This window comes from Phoca vitulina, unplaced genomic scaffold, assembly GCF_004348235.1.
Source record: "Phoca vitulina isolate PV1807 unplaced genomic scaffold, GSC_HSeal_1.0 scaffold12, whole genome shotgun sequence".
In the NCBI taxonomy this organism is placed as follows: Eukaryota; Metazoa; Chordata; class Mammalia; order Carnivora; family Phocidae; genus Phoca; species Phoca vitulina.
In genome coordinates, this window is record NW_022589715.1 from 38,720,853 (window position 1) to 38,742,022 (window position 21,170).

Here is a 21,170-nt window from a genome sequence, read left to right on the forward strand (position 1 = left end):
TTGGTTACTTGCAAAAAGAAGGTAGACAATGATGTTATCAACAGGCTTTTATAAAATTCTAGGCTCATGAGTTGAGACCAGGGTGTTAGGCAGTATAATGGAAAAGCGAGAATATGTCCTGGTATCAAGAGGCACAAACCAACATAAGCTAAAGCGATTGTGGTGGTGGGTAGGGATGCTCACAGGGCCATGAATTTATTTCACAGAAGCCAAATCACACTCCCTGTGGCTGGGTGGCTCCAGGACTGTACATCATTATGAACAAAGGCCTTCTCTCTCTCTACCCTTCGCTTTGGAGTCTCCTGGCCTCCCATTTGTACTGTGCATACAACAGCTTATTCTTACATGCAAATGTTAATGTGATGCATCATATTGATTGATTTGCGGATGTTGACTATACTTGCATCCCTGAGATAAATCAACCTTGATCATGGTGTATGATCCTTTTAATGTACCGTTGAATTTGGTTTGCTAATATTTTTTTTTTTTAAAGATTTTATATATTTATTTGACAGAGAGAGACACAGCAAGAGAGGGAACACAAGCAAGGAGAGTGGGAGAGGGAGAAGCGGGCTTCCCGCCGAGCTGGGAGCCCGATGCGGGGCTCGATCCCAGGACCCTGGGATCATGACCTGAGCCAAAGGCAGATGCTTAACGACTGAGCCACCCAGGCGCCCCTGGTTTGCTAATATTTTGTTGAAGACTTTTGCATCCATGTTCATCAGGGTTATGGCCTGGCCTGTAATTTTCTTCTCTGTGGTGTCCTTGTCCGACGATAGGTATTATATCTTCCAATGTTTGGTAGAATTCACCAGTGAAGCCATCTGGTCCTGGACTTTTGTTGGGAGGTTTTTGATTACTCATTCAATCTCCTTGCTAGCAACTGGCTTATTCAGATTTTCTATTTCCTCAAGAGTCAGTCTTGGAAAATTGTGTATTTCTAGAAATTTTTCCATTTCTTCCAGATTATCCAATTTGTTGGCATATAATTGTTAGTAGTGGTCTGTTATGACCTTTTGTGTTTCCGTAGTATCAGTTGTAACTTCTTTCATTTTTTATTTTATTTATTTGAGCCCTGTCTTTTTTCATCAGTGAGCCTACCTAAAGGTTCATCAGTTTTGCTTATCTTTTCAAAGAACTAACTCTTCATTTCACTGACCTTTTCTGTTATCTTTTAAGTCTCTATTTCATTTATTTCCACTCTGATCTTTATTATATCCCTCCTTCTACTAACTTTGGGCTTCATTTCTTCTTTTTCTAGTTCTTTTAGGTATAGAGTAAGCCAGATCCAAAGGCAGCAGCTTTCAAGGTATGTAAATATATAGTCTTCTGGGTCTGTAATCGTAAACCCTGCTGACTTTCAGACCAGGAAATCTGGAGTTATCACCAGGGCGACAACTGCTAAACTCCTGCTTTAGGCATATATAAGCGCCTTTCTGGGAGGCATCCGTGAACTGCTATATGGCCACGGGAGAGCACTAATATGGTTATCTCCCTGCCCATCCTCCCTTGGGGGCACCTCTGTAGCCTATGAATATATGGCAAACCTGAATCCTGCCCCTCAGGGTGAAGCTCCAGGACAAGAAAATATGCCCTTCTCAAATGAACTCTGGGGGTATGTTTCAGTCTGCTGGTTGTGCAGTGCCCTTGGGGTGGTAACCTGTGAAGGACTGAATATTTTAGGCCCAGGGGGTCCAAAATAATCCCTCCTGGCCACCAGCTCCAGGCGCTCAAGGGGTGTCCCTTGTGTGGGCTGCACATGCCCACTGGTTGGCACGGTAGACCATTGGGGCAGGGCACTCAGCTGGAGCAAGATAGGCCTGGGCTGTGATGGGAGCAGGACACTTCTACCTGAGCTAGCAGGCTGGGGGGGGGGGGGGGGGGCAAAAATGGTGTCTGCCAGCATCTCTGTCCCCAGTGAGTCCCAACAGGTTCCTGTCTCTCTGGCACATGCGTAAGATTAGCAAATGAGTTTCCTAAGCATATGGTCTAGGTGTCTTTCAGACTTACTTTTGTGCTGGGTCCTGGGATGAATGGGTCTATGCATGAGTCCTTTAAGAGTGGATATTCCATTCCCTAAAGCCCTATGGTTTTAAGCCCTGTTGGTTTTCAAGGCCTCGGGGGCTCATCTCTCTGATGCAGTTCCAAAGGACTGGGGTGCCTGGTATGGAGCACAAACCCCTCACTCCTCGGGGATAAGCCCTGTATTATGAGATTCCTCCCAAATGTTGGTCTCTAGGCCTAGGGTTGGGTTTCCTGAAAGACCATGTATTGCCTCTCCTACCCATCTCAATGAGGCCCTTTTATCCTTTGTTCTAGAGGTGTTTCATACATAGCTGTAGCTTTGTCGTGTTCATGGGAGGAGGTGAGTTTAGGATCCCTGTTATGTTACCATCTTGAAGTCCTCCCGATAAATTGTCTTAATAAAATATTGACAACAGCTATTAGGACCAAGTAGATCTGTGGAAATGCAGGGATGGTAAGAATAAGAATACAATTCATTATAAAGATTTTACAAGAGAAAAACTATATGATCACCAGATACAGAAGAGGCAATTTATAAAATTTCCAAGAATGTTTAAAATATTAGGAAATGTCCTTAACTCGATAAGTGTTATCAGAAAGAAATTAAGAACTTGTATACAACCCTGGGGACATGGCTATTAAAGTCAGGAACAGAATGAGAATCACCACTATTACTCTCATCAGTGTTCTCAGGTCCTAACCAACAAGGTAAGATTAAAAAGAGGTTGAGGAGAAGAAAAACAAATGCAGATGATCTTCTTAAAAACACTTTCAACTGGTACAAAACAATTAGTTAGAACTAATAAGTGAGCAATAACCATATAGGTATGCCAAAATAAATACGTATCTTCTCTAGGAGTCAAAAGCTGCCATGGTATAAGCTCATTTCCCCTCACTTTTTCCAGGCTTCCAAGAGCTAGCTTAGCAGTAAATCTGCCCCATCCTGTTGGGTCCTGGCCAAGGTTAAATCTTCTGTTCCAAGGGTATCCCAAATCAATGAAATCTTGAGTAGTGGTTGATCAAGGACCCCCAAAGTCCAATCCTAAGAGTACTTCTCTGGCTCCTTGGTAGTACATGCTAGATTATTATTTCAATTCCTTCAGTGTGTAATCTCTTTGCTCCCTAGGCCCAGCAGTTCCTAGGCGGATTATGCTGAGATTTAACCCTAGCTATCACAACCTCTCAGCTAGGATAAGAAATGAAAGCAACTATGGAAGAGGTCTTTTTGCAAGGGGAGGGAATTGTTACCTCTTATAGGAAGCATGTGCCACTTCTGCAATCCCTGAGGGTTCAGGGGTATCTGCAGAACCAAGATCTTCACAGGTACCCCCATCCCATATTTCAAGCTTCAGGATTACCCAACCCAGGACCTTAACTGCATAGCAGCCCCCCTTAAGCTGAACATTCAAATATCTTTAGAGCTCTGTAACTCCGTCAAATCCCATGTCTGTTCTTCCATTGCAGGAAATAAGGACCTTTTTTTGAAGCCCACTCTCCCTCTGCAGTAGTACAACTTAATTGGCCAGCTCTGCTATCCTTGTAGGCACTGTTTTCCCCATATTTTTCAAATGCTTGAATCACTGTATAGACAACAACATTCCCCTCTTATGGGATGTTTTCCTAGGTCACTATTGGTCAAATCAGTAGTCAAGTGACCACCTTGTGCCAAGGACTGAGTAAACTATTCCCCAAATCCCATCTTACTGCCTGATTTCCTATACTACGCCCTGTACCACCTATGTCAGTTCTGGCCCTCAAAGATACAGTTGCCACAAAGGGATTAAACATGTAAGATACTGACTAGAGGAAATGTCTGTGAAGGATAAAACCAGACAGGCTCAGGAATTGACAGTGACAGCCTACAGACCATAGTACAAGTTTGACCTCTATAAAAGAGGGAAGGGAAGGAAATACTGGGTGGAAAGAGTTTCAGACTACAGTGTAGTTCCAAGAAAGTCTCATCCAGACTGCTATGAAGTTCCCCAACCCAATGTTGCCCATTGAAGGAGTTCGGCACTAGATAGTAAAAGATAAGTATAGTACCAGTGCCATGCTCAGTTAATGGCTGGGAGCAGCTTGAGGTCTTTATGGCTTCAGCTCAAATGCAATGGTGGATCCAAAGGGGTAGGAGCTGGCTATCAGTCAAGTATGTTCCCCAGAGTAGGTTCTCTTGAAGGAGATCTAAATGGTGCACTGATATGGCCACCACATCAACCAAATACCAAAACAAATAATAAAACTATAGCAATTAAAACCGTCATACTACAGTTGACCAACTAAAACAATGAAAACAGAGTAGTGAGTTTACACTCAAATCCACACACGTGTATGTATATGTGTCTGTAGATTTACTAAAGACTATGACTAAAATAGCATTTCAAATTATTTCATATATAAATGATATTGACAAGTGGCTCTCCATTTGGAGGAAACATTTTAAATTGGCACTTACTTCACATATACAAAAAAAATCCAAGGGAAATACAGAACTAAACATTAAAAAAACATAAAAACATGTTAGAATACCTTTGTCAAAAATGCAAAATTAATCACAGTTAAATATTTTTTTAAAGTATAGAGTCCAAAGGACAAACATAGTAAAAGAGACAATATCAGACAAAAGATTTTAACAAATATCATTTGCATGGCAAGCAGATGGTAGAGCACTAGCGGACCTTAGCAGAACAGAGGAAATTACAACCTAACTGGCCACAGAGGTGATCAGAGAAGAGAACTAATTATCTCTACAACAAATCAGAAAGGATCAGGGCTCAGAATCTGAGGACAGGGTCAAAGTCTATATAGAGAGGGGCTACACAACTGGATCCCCTTCCCAATCCCACATAACCAAAGGACTACCATCTCCCTCCACACACACTCATACCCATACAAGCCCTTTGAACACTGCCGCCACCACCGCCACCTCAGGAGACTGAGATTTATTTTATAGGAGAGACTTTGATTTGGAGACACTAGTCACAGTAGTGGGAAATTGTGACAAAAGGGTCAAAAGGAGCGCTTAAGTGAAAGCTTAAATACCAAACAGATGAAGGACCTCTTGCCTCCTTCCTCTGCCTTTACTCTGTCAGAGTATGAGGGAATACCTGGAGAAACTACACTCATCCAGAGAAAAGACTTCTAAAAACATTTGGTAAGGTGAATGGGAGGGGCTGTAATTGAAAAAGAAAATCACCCCCAGGGAAAATCACCCCAACAGTCCATAGCCTTGCTCTTCAGAGTAGAGAGCCAGCCAGGGTTTGGAAGGGGCCAAACCATGGAGAGCTTTGTATGCCATTCTAAAGAACTTTATCCTACAAGAAATCAGAAACTGTTGAAAGATGCAAAAACAATATAATATGATCAAATTTGTTTCAAACTATCATTCAGTAATGTATCAAGAATTGACTAGTTAGATAGAAACTAGAGATACTAATCTGGAGCTTTCAAAGATGTAATTTAATCTCAGTTGATTTGATAGGGTAGTTATTAAATTACTTGCTAGGGAGAATGTCAAATTGAGTAGTAAACTTCTAGTAGTAAACTTCTAACTTTCAACAGTTATTGAGTACCTGCTATGTTCCACATCCTCTGCTAGGCACTAGAGATAAAATGGTGAGAAAAAACAGTTCCCTGAACTCACAGAAATTTGTCACCTAGATGTAGAGACAGTTATTAATCAGAAATCATACAAATAAAAATAAGTAAAAATTTAAAAAAAGAAATCAACAAATAAACCTAAAGCTACAAGTATGACAAATGCTACAATGGAAGGGTGCATGGTGCTGTAACAAGAAGATAAAACTGATACTCTGATTGTCTTCCTACATCTCTTTTACCGTATCACATGGTGTAATATCCGGGGGATTTGGGTGGGATTAACCCCAGGCTCCAATGACAGACCCTGATTTGCCTCAGCCAATCAGTGCTTGACATTCCCTAGACCTCAGATCTCTGGGTTCAAGTGTAGGCATGTGGACCTATATTAGTCTAATCACAATGCAACTGGGAATACGTGAAGAAACTCTTTTTTTGCTGTAAATAAAGACTGTGGAACCTTGGGAGCTCTTGGCCACTATCTTAAGATACAAAAGGAGTCAGCCTTAGTATGAATTTGACAGAGCAGAATACAGAATTGAGAGGCAGAAGGAAATCAAGTTCTCACTGATACTGTCAAGTCAGTCAAATCTACCCGAGGTTCCTCTTTATCTCCCGATTTTCCTTCATATGAGCCAATAAATTATCTTATCATTTAAACCACTTTGAATTGGGTTTTTTGGTACTTGTAATATTCCAAGGGGATATTGTCTAGACAGGGGAGTCAGAAGGGTCCTTTATGAAAGTGATAACTGTGGCAACATCTGAAGGATAAAGCAAGAATTGCCATGATATGACTGCAGTCATATCAGACAAAAAAGTGTCAATTTTAACTTAGATCAAGTAAGACAAGTTGAAAAATGTCCACTGGCATTATTAACAGACAAAAGTGTTCAGACAAAAAAGTGTCAATTTTAACTTAGATCAAGTAAGACAAGTTGAAAAATGTCCACTGGCATTATTAACATAGATATCTTAAGTTAGTTTGTAAAGAGCCTTATGATGAGAGCAAGGTGCTGGGGCGGGCAGTGTGACGGAAACCAGAATGGGTTCAATTGAGGAGTAAGTGGGAGGTGAAGAAATGAAGGGAGTATAAACAACTTCAACCCTTAAATAGTTTGGTTGTAAAGGGGAAAAGAAATAGGAATGTGGCTAAGAGGATATAGGTTATCAGTTTTGATGGTTTACTTAAATGAAGAAGACTTAATCACCTTAAGGAAAAAAAATGAGTGAATATAGCAAAAAACTTTCATAAAAGCATTTTCATAAAAACATCTATCAGAAAGGGTGACATTTCAAGGGCATGAGTCAATGAAACAACCCAGTTTACCCTATAGAGATTAACAGGATATTTTTTTAAACCCTCAAGAATTAAAAAATGTAACATGCCTTCCAGGGACATTGGCAATGATGGTAGATAGTTTGAACTGTCATAGCTGGAAGAGAGGGTGTAATACTACTGGCACCTGGTGGGTAAAAATAAGGGATGCTGCTAAACATCTTGTTTAGCACAGAACAATCTCTCACAACAAAGAATTATCCAGCCCAAAATGTTACTGGTGCTAACGCTGAAAAACCCTACTCTAGGAACTTAACATCAAGTAAATTGGAACACATGAAATAATTTTGGTAAATCATTTATTATTTTAGGTTGGAAACTACTGGAAATGACACATATATACATAAATAGGAAATGGTTTAAATATACTAGGGTACATGCGTACAGCAATACGTATAGTATTCCATTATATATAGGTTTAAAGACACTGGTTTCTTTATTATTCCTCTCACTACAGCCTCATGGCTTTGTATTTGCTTTTCTGTTTTCTCATGCTCTCTTCCCTTCGGGAAATGTATGGCTGCCTGCCTCCCTCAGAGGCCTTCCTCAATGACACCATTACCTTTCCCAAGCTCACTAACCTTTTGCTACTTTTATTTTTTGGTATTAATATTTATCAGTATCAGGCATGTATTTGTTTATTGTCTTCCTATACTAGAATGTAAGCTCCATGAGAAGAGGGACCTTTTCTATTTATTCACCGTATAGAACAGTGTCTAACACATAGTTTATGCTCGACAAATATTTGAATGATTGAGTAAATGCAGGAAATAACTCTTATTTCACAATTTTGTCCAGAGTTAGTTCTTTTTTCTATTTGTAGGACATTAACCTCAACACATATAGTGTTAAACTGACTTCTGTATAGTTTTCATTCCTTTAAGTTATATATAACTTACCTGTAAGTTCTTTTAGGCCAACAACATATTATGACTTTGTTCACCCTGTCCCCTCAGCCTTGAACACCTTCCCAAGCCAAAGTGCAAACTCCCACTTAGGGATCCTCTAACACCAGTTCAAAACTTAATCTGTTAAGCTTTTTCTGACCCAAGACAGAAAGGTTATTTTCTCTGGGCTCAAAATGCATTTGTCCTCATCAATCACGGCAATTAATGGGCTCTATTATTACATATAACTACCTAATTCAAGAATATTTTCTGAGGTCCTCTATAGATTTTTTAAAAATGCGATGTATCCAGATTTTGAAATTATAATTTATTTTTTATCAGGCGCCTGTTCTGTGTAAGACGTCTCACGTTTTTAGTGCATCGCCGAAGGCTGTGCACACACACGATCTAGTCAAAACAAAAGCACGTTTTGACGAAACCCCTGATAAGTAATGACTACAACCCCCAAGATGCGCTGCAGGGTCAACGTGTGCATCGCGTCTGTTTTCACCTTTCAGACTAATGAGTGGAAAGAACTGACGACAGAACAAGTTGAGAATGTCTTTAAAAACGAAAAGTATTCTATCAAGAACGAACGAGCACTGAAATAAACGACTGTCGCCCAGCACATGACTGGTATCCACCGGGCAATATTTGACAATTAATGTGATGTTTGACAACGTGAATGTCCAGAGAATTCCTCCTTCGCTTATTCAGCGCAGAAGACCTCCCGATAGATAACGCAAAAAATTCTCGTAAGAGAAACTCAAAAATATCAAAACAATGCTCTTAGATACGTTAGGCAGGTAGGTCCCCTCCACTTCCCTTAACTTCTCTGAAGACTTATTTTCCGAGGCTACAAACACGGGAAGAGCACTGCATTTCCTGAAGTGGAAAGTATGCTTTTCAATTGCCAGCTACCAAATGCCTAACAGTGATGCTTTGGCGGGAAATAGGAATTTGTCAACACACTAATGTACCACATTATAATCGCCTGGTGGTCCACAGAACACTTCCTAAGATGTTTAACAGATTCTACAACGAGTTTTAGCGGGTTTCGGGTCCCCGTAACTTACAGGGCTCAAAGTTCCTACGTATTCACGGCAAGAATTTTAAGTTATTTTTCTCCCATAGGCTGACAGAGTCAGCTTCCATTAAGGAGTGCGAGCACATTTCCTTCCCTTTTGCTCAGGGTTAGTCCCGTCCAAGGATGCGTACCTCCCAGGTATGCTTTACTTTTTCCTCAGAGCTGGGTCCCACGGCTCGTCACACCCCAGGTGCAGCCAGCAACCTCTCAAAGGAAGATCCAAGACCGCTCTCGCTGCCGGCTCAGAAAGGAATCTCGCGGCACCAGACGGGACAGGGAACTCGCGAGAACCGACCACCCGGCGGAGATCCCGCGCCAGCAGGCGGGACCGAGAGTAGAGGAAGTCGCTCTTAGACCCTCCCACATAGGTCCAGTACCCGCCTCGCGAGAACACCGAACACTGCCGGCTGGGGAAGCGCGTGCGGAACGCAGAGGCGTCGCGCATTGGGCTCGTCGGCCGCCGTAGCCCCTGCTAGGACAGCCCGTGCGAGCCTGCTGGAGGAGGAAGAGAAAGGCAGAGAGAATCGGGTTACAAGATGGCGGATCTGTAGTAGTTACGGCGGCGGCGGCGGCGGGAGAGCGAGCTCTGGGGGGCAAAGGGAGGGGAGGGTGGGTGTGTGCGGGGGTGAAGTGAGAGGTTACCGGGACTCCGGGCGGAGGGGTCTCGGTGACTCTTGTTGCCCCTTCCCGCGACTGAACCTTGGGAGCCATGGTGAACTCGGGCCTCTCCGGAGCCGCCGCCGCCGCTGCCGCCACCGCCGCAACCGTCTCTCAAGAGTGAGGGGCGCGGACGAGGTGAGCGAGGAGGCGGCGGCCGGGGCGGTGGGGACAGCAGCCACCATGTCGGATACGCGGCGGCGAGTGAAGGTCTATACCCTCAACGAAGACCGTCAATGGGACGACCGAGGCACCGGGCATGTCTCCTCCACTTATGTGGAGGAGCTCAAGGGGATGTCGCTGCTGGTTCGGGCTGAGTCCGACGGTAAGGTTATTGGAACATAGGATAGGGGACAATCAGTGCCTCCGGTTTGGGCATAGCCCTGGTGTTTAGGCTCTGGGCCGGGTACTGTTACTACCACATCTTGGGACAGCGCTTTGGTTTTGTGCCTGCACTTCAGTACGGTAAAAACAAACTACTTTGTCCGGATTTACTCTCAGTCTAACGTTGATTCTGTTCCCCCGCCTCCTATCCCTATTAAGGATTTGACCCCTTCCTCTCCAGTCTCGCCTTTGAAATGGAGAGAGAAGTGCGAACGGAGGAAGTAATGAGAGACAAGAGTAGTTTTATTCTCGTCCTAGGGAGCTGACCCTCCCCCTCCCTTCATTTTTTGTTTTCTTATCCATTATATGTCTGTTTCAAAAAGCTTAGTGAAACTTCACTTTCTGAGTGGGTTGTTTGTTTTTTTTAAAAACCCATTTTACTAACGAGCCCCGTTTGCCCCAGGCGACAGGTGCTGGGGAAAACCAAAAGGTACCTTTTCCTGCGATTATTGCAGACTGTTGCCACAATACATGCACGCACAAGCATATCTATAGTCTGGGATCCCCCCAGGCTGCCTTTGTAGAGGTTGCCATGAAAAAGTGGGTACTTTACAACCTAAACAAGTTAGGACACCAGAACAGATTGTAAACTTGTATCCGTTGGTTTATTGTACGAGTCATGTGTGAAGAATTTTTAAATTATAAAATGTAGAGCATAATTAAAACCTTTCTCACTGTAATTTGAACACCTCGATTTGAGCAGTTATGTGCAGATAATAGAAAAATAACAATCTCAGATTTATTCTTGTATTTTGTACTTTTGCACTTTCCCTTTTATTTTAAATAGTTATGGACATTTATTTCTATATGAAGTGTCCTTCAGTATGTTAAGGAGAAAAGGATAAATGCAGTTCTGTAATTTGTGTACTAAGTACTTAGATTCCTGTTGTGGTCCTTTGTAATTTGTTTTGTTAAACTGGAAATGCAATAAAATAACTTTGTTAAAAAGAGCTTGGCTTCAAGTAGTCATTTAGACCTTAAAATTTTCATTTCAATAAAACTTTAATGGACATCTAGTCTCCTTATATTTTGGGTCTGAATGTTGATCTTAGGTGGATTTTTTTCCTTTAAGGGTATATGGGGGATAAGATGGTGTGTTGTGTATGAAGCCCAGATCTGAAGAGAAAAACGTGAATCAGAATACATTTGATTACTTCACATGTCTAGCTAGGGAAGGAGAACAAGTTTGTTTTTTTAAAGTAATATTCAGATATTTTATTCAGAATTTTACAAATTGAAACTTATAAATATTATTTTTTATCTTTCAGGATCACTACTCTTGGAATCAAAGATAAATCCAAACACTGCATATCAGAAACAACAGGCAAGTAGTTGTTTATCTTTAATTTGAAAGACTTCATCTGTGATCAAGGAAGTATTAATCTGACAAACATGGGAAAGCTTTCCTGACAAGAAAAAACATGTTTGGTAAACAGAGTTACACATTCTATGTTTTTTCCTGTAGGTCAAAAGTTTCAAACTAAAAAGTGAAAGTTTTTGTACTGGCAGTAATTTATTATCTTTGAATTGAGCCACTGTTAGTTTATGTTAGAATACAGTGTATTCATTAGTCTTACTTAACTACAGATAGCCAGATATCTTATACTCTGGATACTAAGCCTTTTATTCTCAATCACATTTAAAGGAAATGACATAAAAGAAAATTCAAAGGGGTACTCTTTAAAGCAAGGAAAGCCTGTTTGTGGTGTGAAATTCGATCTTTTGTTGAAAGCAAAGGTAGAGTTTTTGAAGTAGAAGCATTTAAATCCTGTTCTTTAATTGTTGTATATTTTTAATATAATCAGTGGGTACTTTATAAAAAGTGTACCTTGCCAATCATGTAATGTTTTCTGTTAATATTTATTGTCTTATTTGGGAAAAGAAAACCTGTGTTGTGTTTCAGTGTGCCCAGTTACTTAACCTGGAAATGGCAGCAGTGATTCAACCTTTTCTTCTGTGAATGTTTTCATTTTTATTATGAAAGATTTCAAAATTGAAAAGTACAGAAAATATGTGTGTCTGTGTAACACCACCAAATTTAGCAATGTTAACATTATACCATATTTGTTTCTAATCTTTGTAATGTTGAACATTGTGGATAGAGTTAAAGCCCCCTTTGTGCACATCTCATTCTATCCATTCTCCATCCTCCCTATAGGTAACCACTATTCTGAAGTTGATGTATTATTTCTGTACATGCTTATATACCTTTTCTGCATATGTATGTATCCATAAATAATATGTAGTCTTTTGTGTGTTTTTAAACTTTACATGGTTGATCTCATGCTCTTACGTGTACTCTGAACTTTCATTTTTCACCCAACAGTTAATTGGAAGATTTGTTGATGTTAACAATGTAGATTTAGTTGTTTTTTTTTAAACTGTATAGTATTCTTCTGTATGATATACACCTATTGTTAGACATTGGGATTATTTCGTGTGCGTGTGTGTGTGGTGTGTAAAGTGAATATGGCAGAGATTTTTGAAGGAAAAGATATATTAGGATTATATTTACATCATCAATATCTACTTTCTTCAAGGTCAATGAAAATTTGGATACCCAGAAATAAATACTTCACAATTGGGGGAATGAAATTATGTCTGTTGCACAGCTCGTTATTAGTAAAAGTCTTACTGTTAAACAATTGTTTTGTGTATGCAATACATTCTTAATCATTTCTTTGAAGTATTTAAATTTTCAATATTCAATTAATAGTTTTTTTTTCCTTCTGCTTAGAAAATACTGTTTATCTTTGATGGAGAATCAATTTAAACATTTGTCCTGTATTGAACACTTGAAAAATGTTTCCTATACCTGAGACATTTAAGTAAATTTAATTTCTAAGTCAGCTAAGCAGATGGTTATTCTCTGTCTTTGCATGAAATTTTACCAGGTAGCTACTTTTGTTTTTTTTGTTGTTGTCATTGGCCTCCTTTTTTGTGGGGAAAGCAATACTGTTTTGTAATCTTTTTTTTTTCCCCCATCTGCCTAAATATAAAATTCTCAAACTGTGTTCTTAAATGTGACTCCCTACAAATTAATTATAATGGATTCTTCTCAGATTGTGTATAAGATTCTTTAACTGTTGTTACTATTGGAAAGATCACATATGGTGGAGGTTTGTATATAAAGTAGCCCTCCAACATTAGTCCAAAAATACACGATGTTTCATCAGAAACTTTGGAACGTGTCTTTCTGTGTAATATTACTCTGATAGAAAACTAAAGTATTGGAGAAAAAAAGTACTTCTTTTTAAAGTTTTATGCTATTGGGAAAAATGTTTTCTGTAATTAATCATGTTTCATAATATACTATTAGGATTTTTAAGTATTTTTTCTAATTGAATTACCTTTACCAAATAACATTAAACTAGAAGAGAACTCTTTGGCACTGAGAGTAATATGAAAAAGCTTTGTATCTAAGACTGAAAAATGTGTAAATGGGGTCACTTGTTTTATTTTCTTTATTTTTGTTTAAATTGCACTTTTCTAATAGAATCAAAGAGCAATTTAGGGGATCTGTTAAACTTAGTTTCTTTGTTACGGATATGGTTTTTTCATTTTTTTCACCATAATCTTGTTCAATTTGCATTTTTTATCAGATTATAAAAATTGGGATTTCCAAACACATTGGTAGTTTTCTGTGTTCATTAGAATTACTTTTTTAAATGTCATTGTTTAAGTTATTCAATATATTAGTCCAGAAAATAGCCATTTCCAAAATTTATATGAAATATATTGATCGTTAGTGGGTTTTTAATTTTAAAAAGACTTGAGTGAATGAGATGCTCATAGTTTATAGGATATTTTGCTACAAAATACACTGAATAAATTCAAAGCGGACTATTTAGCATTCTTTTTTAACATTACTGTTCTAAAATGAGCCAAGTTCTGAATTATGGACTCAAAATAAGTTAGAATGAGTTGAGTTGAATGTCAAATGACCCTATATTGATAGGTCATCATTGATTCACAACACTTTCTTGCTTCAGTACTGTGGGCAGTACTGAAGTTGTTAATGGGAAGAAGATAAACTTAAAGGAGCCAATAAACTTGTTAAGCATTTAAACACATTGGGAAGAGAAGAGAATGATGATACAGTGGAACATGAAATAGTGTCTGATACATGTCAAAATTTTAAGTTACTTAGAATCCATCCTACTGATCTGGACTAAATCAAAAGCAGAGTCATAGGGATGTATACTCTTTATATTCAATACAATTTTAATACAATTTGTGTTAATTGGGTTTAGGAGAGAAGTATAAGGAAGTCCCCATCCTTTGTTTTATTGGGAGACAAGACATAACAGGTGAAACAATTACATAACAGTAATAAAATATCTGATAAAGGGTTTTAACCCAGTCCTTATTGAAAGCCCATGAAAGCATTTCACAGATGAGGCAGTTAAGGCACAGAAAGGTCAAGTTTCTTGACTGAGATTTTACAGCAGGTATGTGCCAACACAAAATTTATATAAAGCTATTTTATTCCACAGACTTGGATAGTAGAAAATTAAAGAAGGAAGAGATTAATTTTCTACTATCCCAAGTCTGTGGAATAAAATAGCTTTATATAAATCTATATCAATTTCACTCTCCCTGGTGGTGCCTGTTGAAGGAATTGTGATAGGGAAGGAAATAGTACACCTGACACAAAAGTTATTAAGGCTCTTGGCAGCAGAGGTTTCTTATTTGTGAGCTTGGTTTACTAAACAAAAGGGAGCTATTCTAGATTCTTGAGGAGGGGCCTAACATGATGAAAGTGATACTGTGTTTAGGAAGCAAGTATGGCAATGTCATGAATAATGAATTGGAGGTGGAGAGGGAAATAAGAGCTTTAGGTAGCAAGACCTTTTACTATAATTCAGATGCAGGAAAATAAAAGTCTGTTCCAGTGTAGTAAATGGAATTGTAAAGAAGAAATAGAGCTCCAGTATATTAGCAAGAAAGTGCTGGAAGATTTGGTGAATGATTAAATATGAAAGAGAAGGAATCAAGGGTCACTAGTAGTGTTTTGAGTCTTGGGGCCAGGAAAATGATGGTTCTCTTCACTTTCTCTCTAGAAACTGAAAAGTGACAAGAAAGCAGGTCATTTGGCTAGTGGCTTGTTCATTCCAAAAAGCAAAAAACCCTCTTTGTTTATTTTGGATAGATAATACATTCACATCTTTAAAAATTCAGAAAGTATTTGGTGAAGTCTCTCCCACCCTGGACTCCATAGTTTCCCTTGCTAGAGGCCACCACTATTACCAGTTTCTTACATACCTTCCTAGAGGTTTTATGCATGTGTAAACAAATAGGTATGCAGTCACATACATTTTCCCTTTTATTGTCATAAATGGTAGCATACTATATACTGTTCTGTTATCTTTGGTTTGGATTTTTATTTTTTTCACCCTTTCCACACCTGTGGTTTAGATTTTTAAAGTGCAGTTGAAAGCTTTTGAAAATTTTCAGCAGAGGAATGACATGATCCAAACTAGTAACATCAGTGTGTGGAATTGAAGAGAGGCAATAACTGGAAGAATAGCTGAAAGATCACAACATAATCCAAGAAGATATAATGTTGAATCGGGTTAGGGTGATGTCAGTGGAGATAGAAAGAGGTGGATGGATTTGAGATATATATAGAAGATAAAATTGACAGGACATGCTGCTGGGTTAGGTATTTGGTAATCAGGAAGAAGATGTAGTCAAGAGGAAGAATAAGCAATTGGAAAGAGTAGAGAATCAGGAAAACATGTTGTCTTGAAACCAAGGGAGAACAGAATTTTGATAAGGAAAGGAGGGTCAGTCAATGAATGGCTGTTCATACCCTTCAAAGGTAAGATTGAGACTATTCTAGGTTTTAGCTAGAAGAACATTTGCCAAGATAAAGATAGAGGTGAAAGTTTTGAATGCTGAGTTAAAATAACAGCATGAGTTTCTAATGAGTAGGGTCTACTCTAGCTATAGATCAGGAGCATGAGTGGAGGACATGAATTATTAGATTGGAAAGATTGGACAGTAATGGATAGAGGTATGTTCTGGGTGGTTGTTCTAGAATGGGACTAAGAGGTATCTTTTGGAATGGGACTAATGAGGAATACTTGGAAATCAGATGGAGAGGGTTTTTAAATAGGGGTCCAGACAGATACCTAGATAAATGTAATGCCTCTGGGCAGGGGGTTGGGAAGCAAGTTGTTGAGAACTTTGTGTTCTTTTAGAATTGTTTACATTTTTTATGGGACATAGTAGCATGGACATGGGTTTAGAGCTGAATACTCTTTTAAGTTTTTTTATTTCATTATTTCAAATTTTCTGAGCTAATTTTCTCTGAACCATACCTTTTATTTATTTTTTTATTTTATTTATTTTTTTAAAGATTTTACTTATTTATTTGATAGAGAGATAGCACAAGTAGGCAGAGAGGCAGGCAGAGAGAGTGAGGGAGAAGCAGACTCCCCGCCGAGTAGGGAGCCCGATGCAGGGCTCGATCCCAGGACCCTGGGATCATGACCTGAGCTGAAGGCAGCCGCTTAACCAACTGAGACACCCAGGCACCCCTAAGCCTTACCTTTTAAATGATGATACTACCTACATCATGTAATAGTTGTGAATTAATGTATGAAAAATGCTTTAGCATGGTATGTGACACATAAGCTCAATAAGAGAACTATAGTCATAATTTCATCATAATCCTCTTTTCCAATGAGGAAAGAAAAATCAAAGAGGTTAAATACTTTGCTGAGTCACAGAAATAGTGGACAGTGAAACTGAGTGGTGCTCAGGTCCTAATTCTAGTCTGGGATTATTCCCATTATATCCAAATATATGTGGATTTTAGGAAGATATTAGTATTGTTTTTAGCAATATCATCAGGTCTGTCTTGGACTATATGTTATACCATACTATATTTTAAAAATCCATCTCAAAAAAAGTTTAGGTCAGCTACCCATTAGGAGAGCTAGATGTTGCATAATATGTCTGTTAATCTCACTCATTTTCAGACTTCTATATTGATTTTGAATATGTAAATTGAAGTCTACAAATCTGCTGATATTTCTATTTTCCCTTTTAAAAAAATAAGTATTCCTTTTGAAAAACTTCAGCTCTGTATTGAATTTCGTCAGAGCGATTGGGGCAAAGGTAGGATTAATTTGACAAGCAGTAGGATCTCAGATATTTCATGAGTGGATTTTATTCATGTTAATATACTGGAGAGGAAAACTGAAACTGATAATCCATTGGTTTGTTAGACTATTTTAAATGTGTCACAGGTGCCTTTGTGAGTATGATGTAAAAACTGAAGAGACCCTTTCCATAGAAAAGATGTTAAAAGCACCAAGTTTTAGATACAATTCTAAGGTGTGATTCAGACCTTGAATAAGAACCTTTGATTTAAACAGTATTCACCTCAGGAATGTATTTTTAATATTTAAGATCAGAAATGACCATTTCTCATAATAAAACTACATTGTGAAAATCTGATTCAGTAAAAGCTAAATTGTCAAGCCTCTCCAGCTCATGTCTTAACTTCCATCCTGGCATTAGACTTAATCACCTTTCTTATTTTTTTAAAGGACCAGAGCAAATATAACTGACTTTTTCTATTCTCCCTGAAAGCTCATTTTAAATCTGATTTCCATGGGGACATAGTGGTGATTAAATGTTTAGTTGGTAGAGGAAAACTCTTAAGCTTCTCTTAGTTTAAACAGGCATTAATAATGTCCCAAAGATGTGTGTGCCACGCACAAATGAGCAAAAAATACAATATAAAGAGCACAGCAGTTGAAAATGGACATTACTACTAAAACTGAGCTTGACTTTGGGATATGTAGGAAACCCTGCCATTTGACACTTTTTATTTTGTTTTAAATATTCTTGTGCAAGCTTTGTGCTCTCTTACCTAGGAGCTTTTACTGTGATCTTTGGAATAAGCAGTTACAAGAAGTACTTCTTACGGTTATTTTTTGACTGAGATAGTAGGTTTCCAGGGAGGGGAGGAAAAAAGGATGGGATTTGTAACCCATTTTGAGTAGATTTCATAGAGCTGGAAGGTGCCTGCTCTGATGGCAGTTTCCTATCCTCTGTTAACCAACCGGAGATAGACTTAGATGATGTTTTCAAAAGAATTATCTGAGACCCTTGTTAAAAATAAGGATTTGGGGGCTTCACTCCAGGGGAGAAGCATGGGAATTTGTATATTTAACCATCACCCAAGGTCAATCCTCTTTACATTGAAAAAGGATTCTAAATATAAATCCCATTTAGTTTCTGGGGTTTTGCCTGGCTTAGGGAGAAGACTTTACATTAAGAAGAAACAAGAAACAAACGAGAAAATGATGAAGAAGGGGACTCAGTTACCTTAAGTCAGACTTCATTGCTTGCCTGGACTTTTGCTCAGAAGATAGATTGGAACCAAATTGGAAAGGGCCTTGGGTGCCTGGATAAAGTATTCTGGATTTGATCCTGTTGTACTAGTGATCTCTAAATTGAAATGCACAGTATAAAGCACTGAGATTTGAGAAGAAACCTGCTTAGCTATTTTAATCAAAAGAAAAAATTGACTTTTGCTAATACTTAATAAGCAAGTGGTCAGAAGTAAAAACAACAACAACAACAACAACACACAGACATGATATTCTAAGAGTAACACTTCCATGAAAAGTGTTCCCTAACTACTGTGAATTACGGTAGCCTGCATGTGCAGATAAATATTTATAGATATTTTCCAATTTAAACTGACCTGTAACCCTAACAAAATGAATGCATGCCATAAAAAGGCCTGAAAAAAAATAATGTAAATGCAAATGAACATGATAATGGTAAAACTGACATTTATACTCCCAGTTAATCTGTCAGCCAAGTAATAATGCAGAAATAATGATAAAATAGATCTCACAAGGGCACCTGGGCGGCTCAGTCGGTTGGGCATCTGCCTTCGGCTTGGGTCATGATTTCAGGGTCCTGGGATCGAGCCCCGCGTTGGGCTCCCTGGTTGGCAGGGAGCCTGCTTCTCCCTCTCCCCTGCCTCTCTCCCCTGTTTGTGCGTTCTCTCTCAAATAAATAAATACAATCTTTAAAAAAAAAATAGATCTCACAAGAAGTTGCTCCTCCCCCAAAATTCAGAATTATTAAAAGGATGACATTAAATATGGATTTGTATCTACTTTCATTTGTGGATGTACTGTGCCCTAAATATATATTGGGTCTTAAAATGCTAACCAATAATGGTATGGAGCCATAACAGTTTAAATATTTTAAAATGTTGTTTATTTTATCTTTATATAAGGCTTTTTATGTCTATTTTAGTGTGTGTTTTATAGAGTATTGATGTACTAATACTATATTCCTGAATATAATGTATAAGTAATTTGAGACATACAAATAGAGTATTGGAGATCACTGTTTATGAAGCTGTTTCAAGGAGAGCTCTAAGAAGTTGACTCGGGTTGAGTAAAGTACATGAGCCTGAGTGTGTTTCCTAGACCTTTAACCAGAGGAGCTCTGTCTTTATCTTTTTTTTTTTTTTTACATGAAGATTCTGAGTAAAATTTTGTTTATAAAAAGTTCTGCTGGGTTTTTTTAAAGATTTCAAAACCTCTTCTGTATATGGTGGGAGCCATGGAAAGTTTTTATTTTTTTTTTTATTTATTTATTTAAAGGTGAAATATATTTTCCTTTGTTACACAGCTAGAAAGTGTAGAATTTTTTTTAAAAGATTTTTATGTATTCCAGAGAAAGAGCGAGCAAGCAGGGGGGAGAGGCAGAGGGAGAAGCAGACTTCCCGCTGAGCAGGTAGCCTGATGTGGGGCTCGATCCCAGGACCCTGAGATCATGAGATGAGCCAAAGGCAGACGCCCAACTGACTGAGCCACCCAGGTGCCCCACGGAAAGTTTTTAAATGAAAGGAGTGACCTGATAAAATTTAGAATATGTGGTGGCAAATTTTCCTTCCAAGAAGCACAGCCAGAGGAAAGGGAGAACACAGCTTTCCAGGTGTTGTTCTTACCTGATTAAACAGCAAATAAGTATTAATCTGAGGCCTGGGTTAATTGAAGGATATTTTTCACTTACAGATTAGAGCTATCAAAGTATTGAAGTGTTTTCATTTTGAAGACTTTGTTAATCTGAGGCTCACTTTTAGTATTATATTTTTTAATATCAAGTCATAATATTTAGAAATATTAGATGAACAATTATTAACTAATATATAAGGTGTTTTTGTAGATTATATACTTGGTAATTAGGATATAAACTCATGTATATTTTCTTTTTTTTTAAATGTATATTTTCTGAAAAAGTTTTAACCGTGTTAAACTTTCATTGTTATATAGCCTTAAAAAATTGGCCATTTCATTTGAGTGTTGCATAATGATTTTTGTGTTTAGATGTGTCTGTGTTTTAATTTAAACCCAAACTCTAGTTTTTAATAAAGGGGTTGACAACTTTTTCCTAAAAGCTTAACTGACTTTTTGGTAGGGATACAATTAAGGACATTAGTAGAAAAACACCTAAACCCTGGGGTTCTTAATTTTTCTACAAACTAAAATAGGTGCTGAAATAGGTGTTGTTGATAATACTTAGAGCTAGAGTATCTTCATTTTGTCATTGTTTTGAATTCCTTCATATACTGAAGGCTTTTCCAGATTCAGAGGAGAGAGGCAGTAGAGGATTAAAATGTCTACATTACTGCTTGGCCAAGAATGGCTGGACTTCCCATTCGACATTATCGTAGTAACATGAGCCAGAGCCTGCTACCCTGTTTTAATATTTTTTTTTGTTTTAGAAAATTCTCAATGTCATTTTAGTACCCAAACAATTCCATTGCCAGTATATTACTAAGCTTCAAAGGATAACAAAATACAGTTACATGATGTCAGTTGAATATACATTAATTGCACACATCAGAGGGCGTTTGTCACCACTATGCTGTTTCCTCTCATCTTGATTTCTACTTACACTTCGTAGTTATTTCTTTTCTAGCTTTTCTAGTGTGATGATGTAAAAATCTTTATTTTTAAACAGGATACATTAATTGTTTGGTCGGAAGCTGAGAACTATGATCTGGCTCTAAGTTTTCAGGAAAAAGCTGGCTGCGATGAGATTTGGGAAAAAATTTGTCAGGTAAGGTTTTTTAAATAATATTTAAGTTTGCATTCTTGATATTTTTTCTTTTTACCTGAAAGATATGTATTAGAATGTGGAGAAAGAA

At 38.1% G+C, this 21,170-nt stretch overlaps 1 protein-coding gene across 3 annotated transcripts in view; it reads left to right on the top strand.

The window, feature by feature from the left end:
* Window positions 1-9,316: 9,316 nt before the first annotated feature.
* Window positions 9,317-21,170, top strand: part of PPP4R3B (protein phosphatase 4 regulatory subunit 3B) — a 63,138-nt gene continuing 51,284 nt past the window's right edge. Inside the window, exons 1-3 of one of the 3 annotated variants that reach the window (XM_032410955.1) lie at window positions 9,317-9,914; window positions 11,242-11,297; window positions 20,984-21,082. In XM_032410955.1, coding sequence (XP_032266846.1) covers window positions 9,773-9,914; window positions 11,242-11,297; window positions 20,984-21,082 — 297 coding nt within the window. In that variant the 5' untranslated portion in view covers window positions 9,317-9,772. The remainder of the gene's footprint in view (window positions 9,915-11,241; window positions 11,298-20,983; window positions 21,083-21,170) is intronic. The other 2 variants (XM_032410956.1, XM_032410957.1) reach the window with 2 other exon arrangements.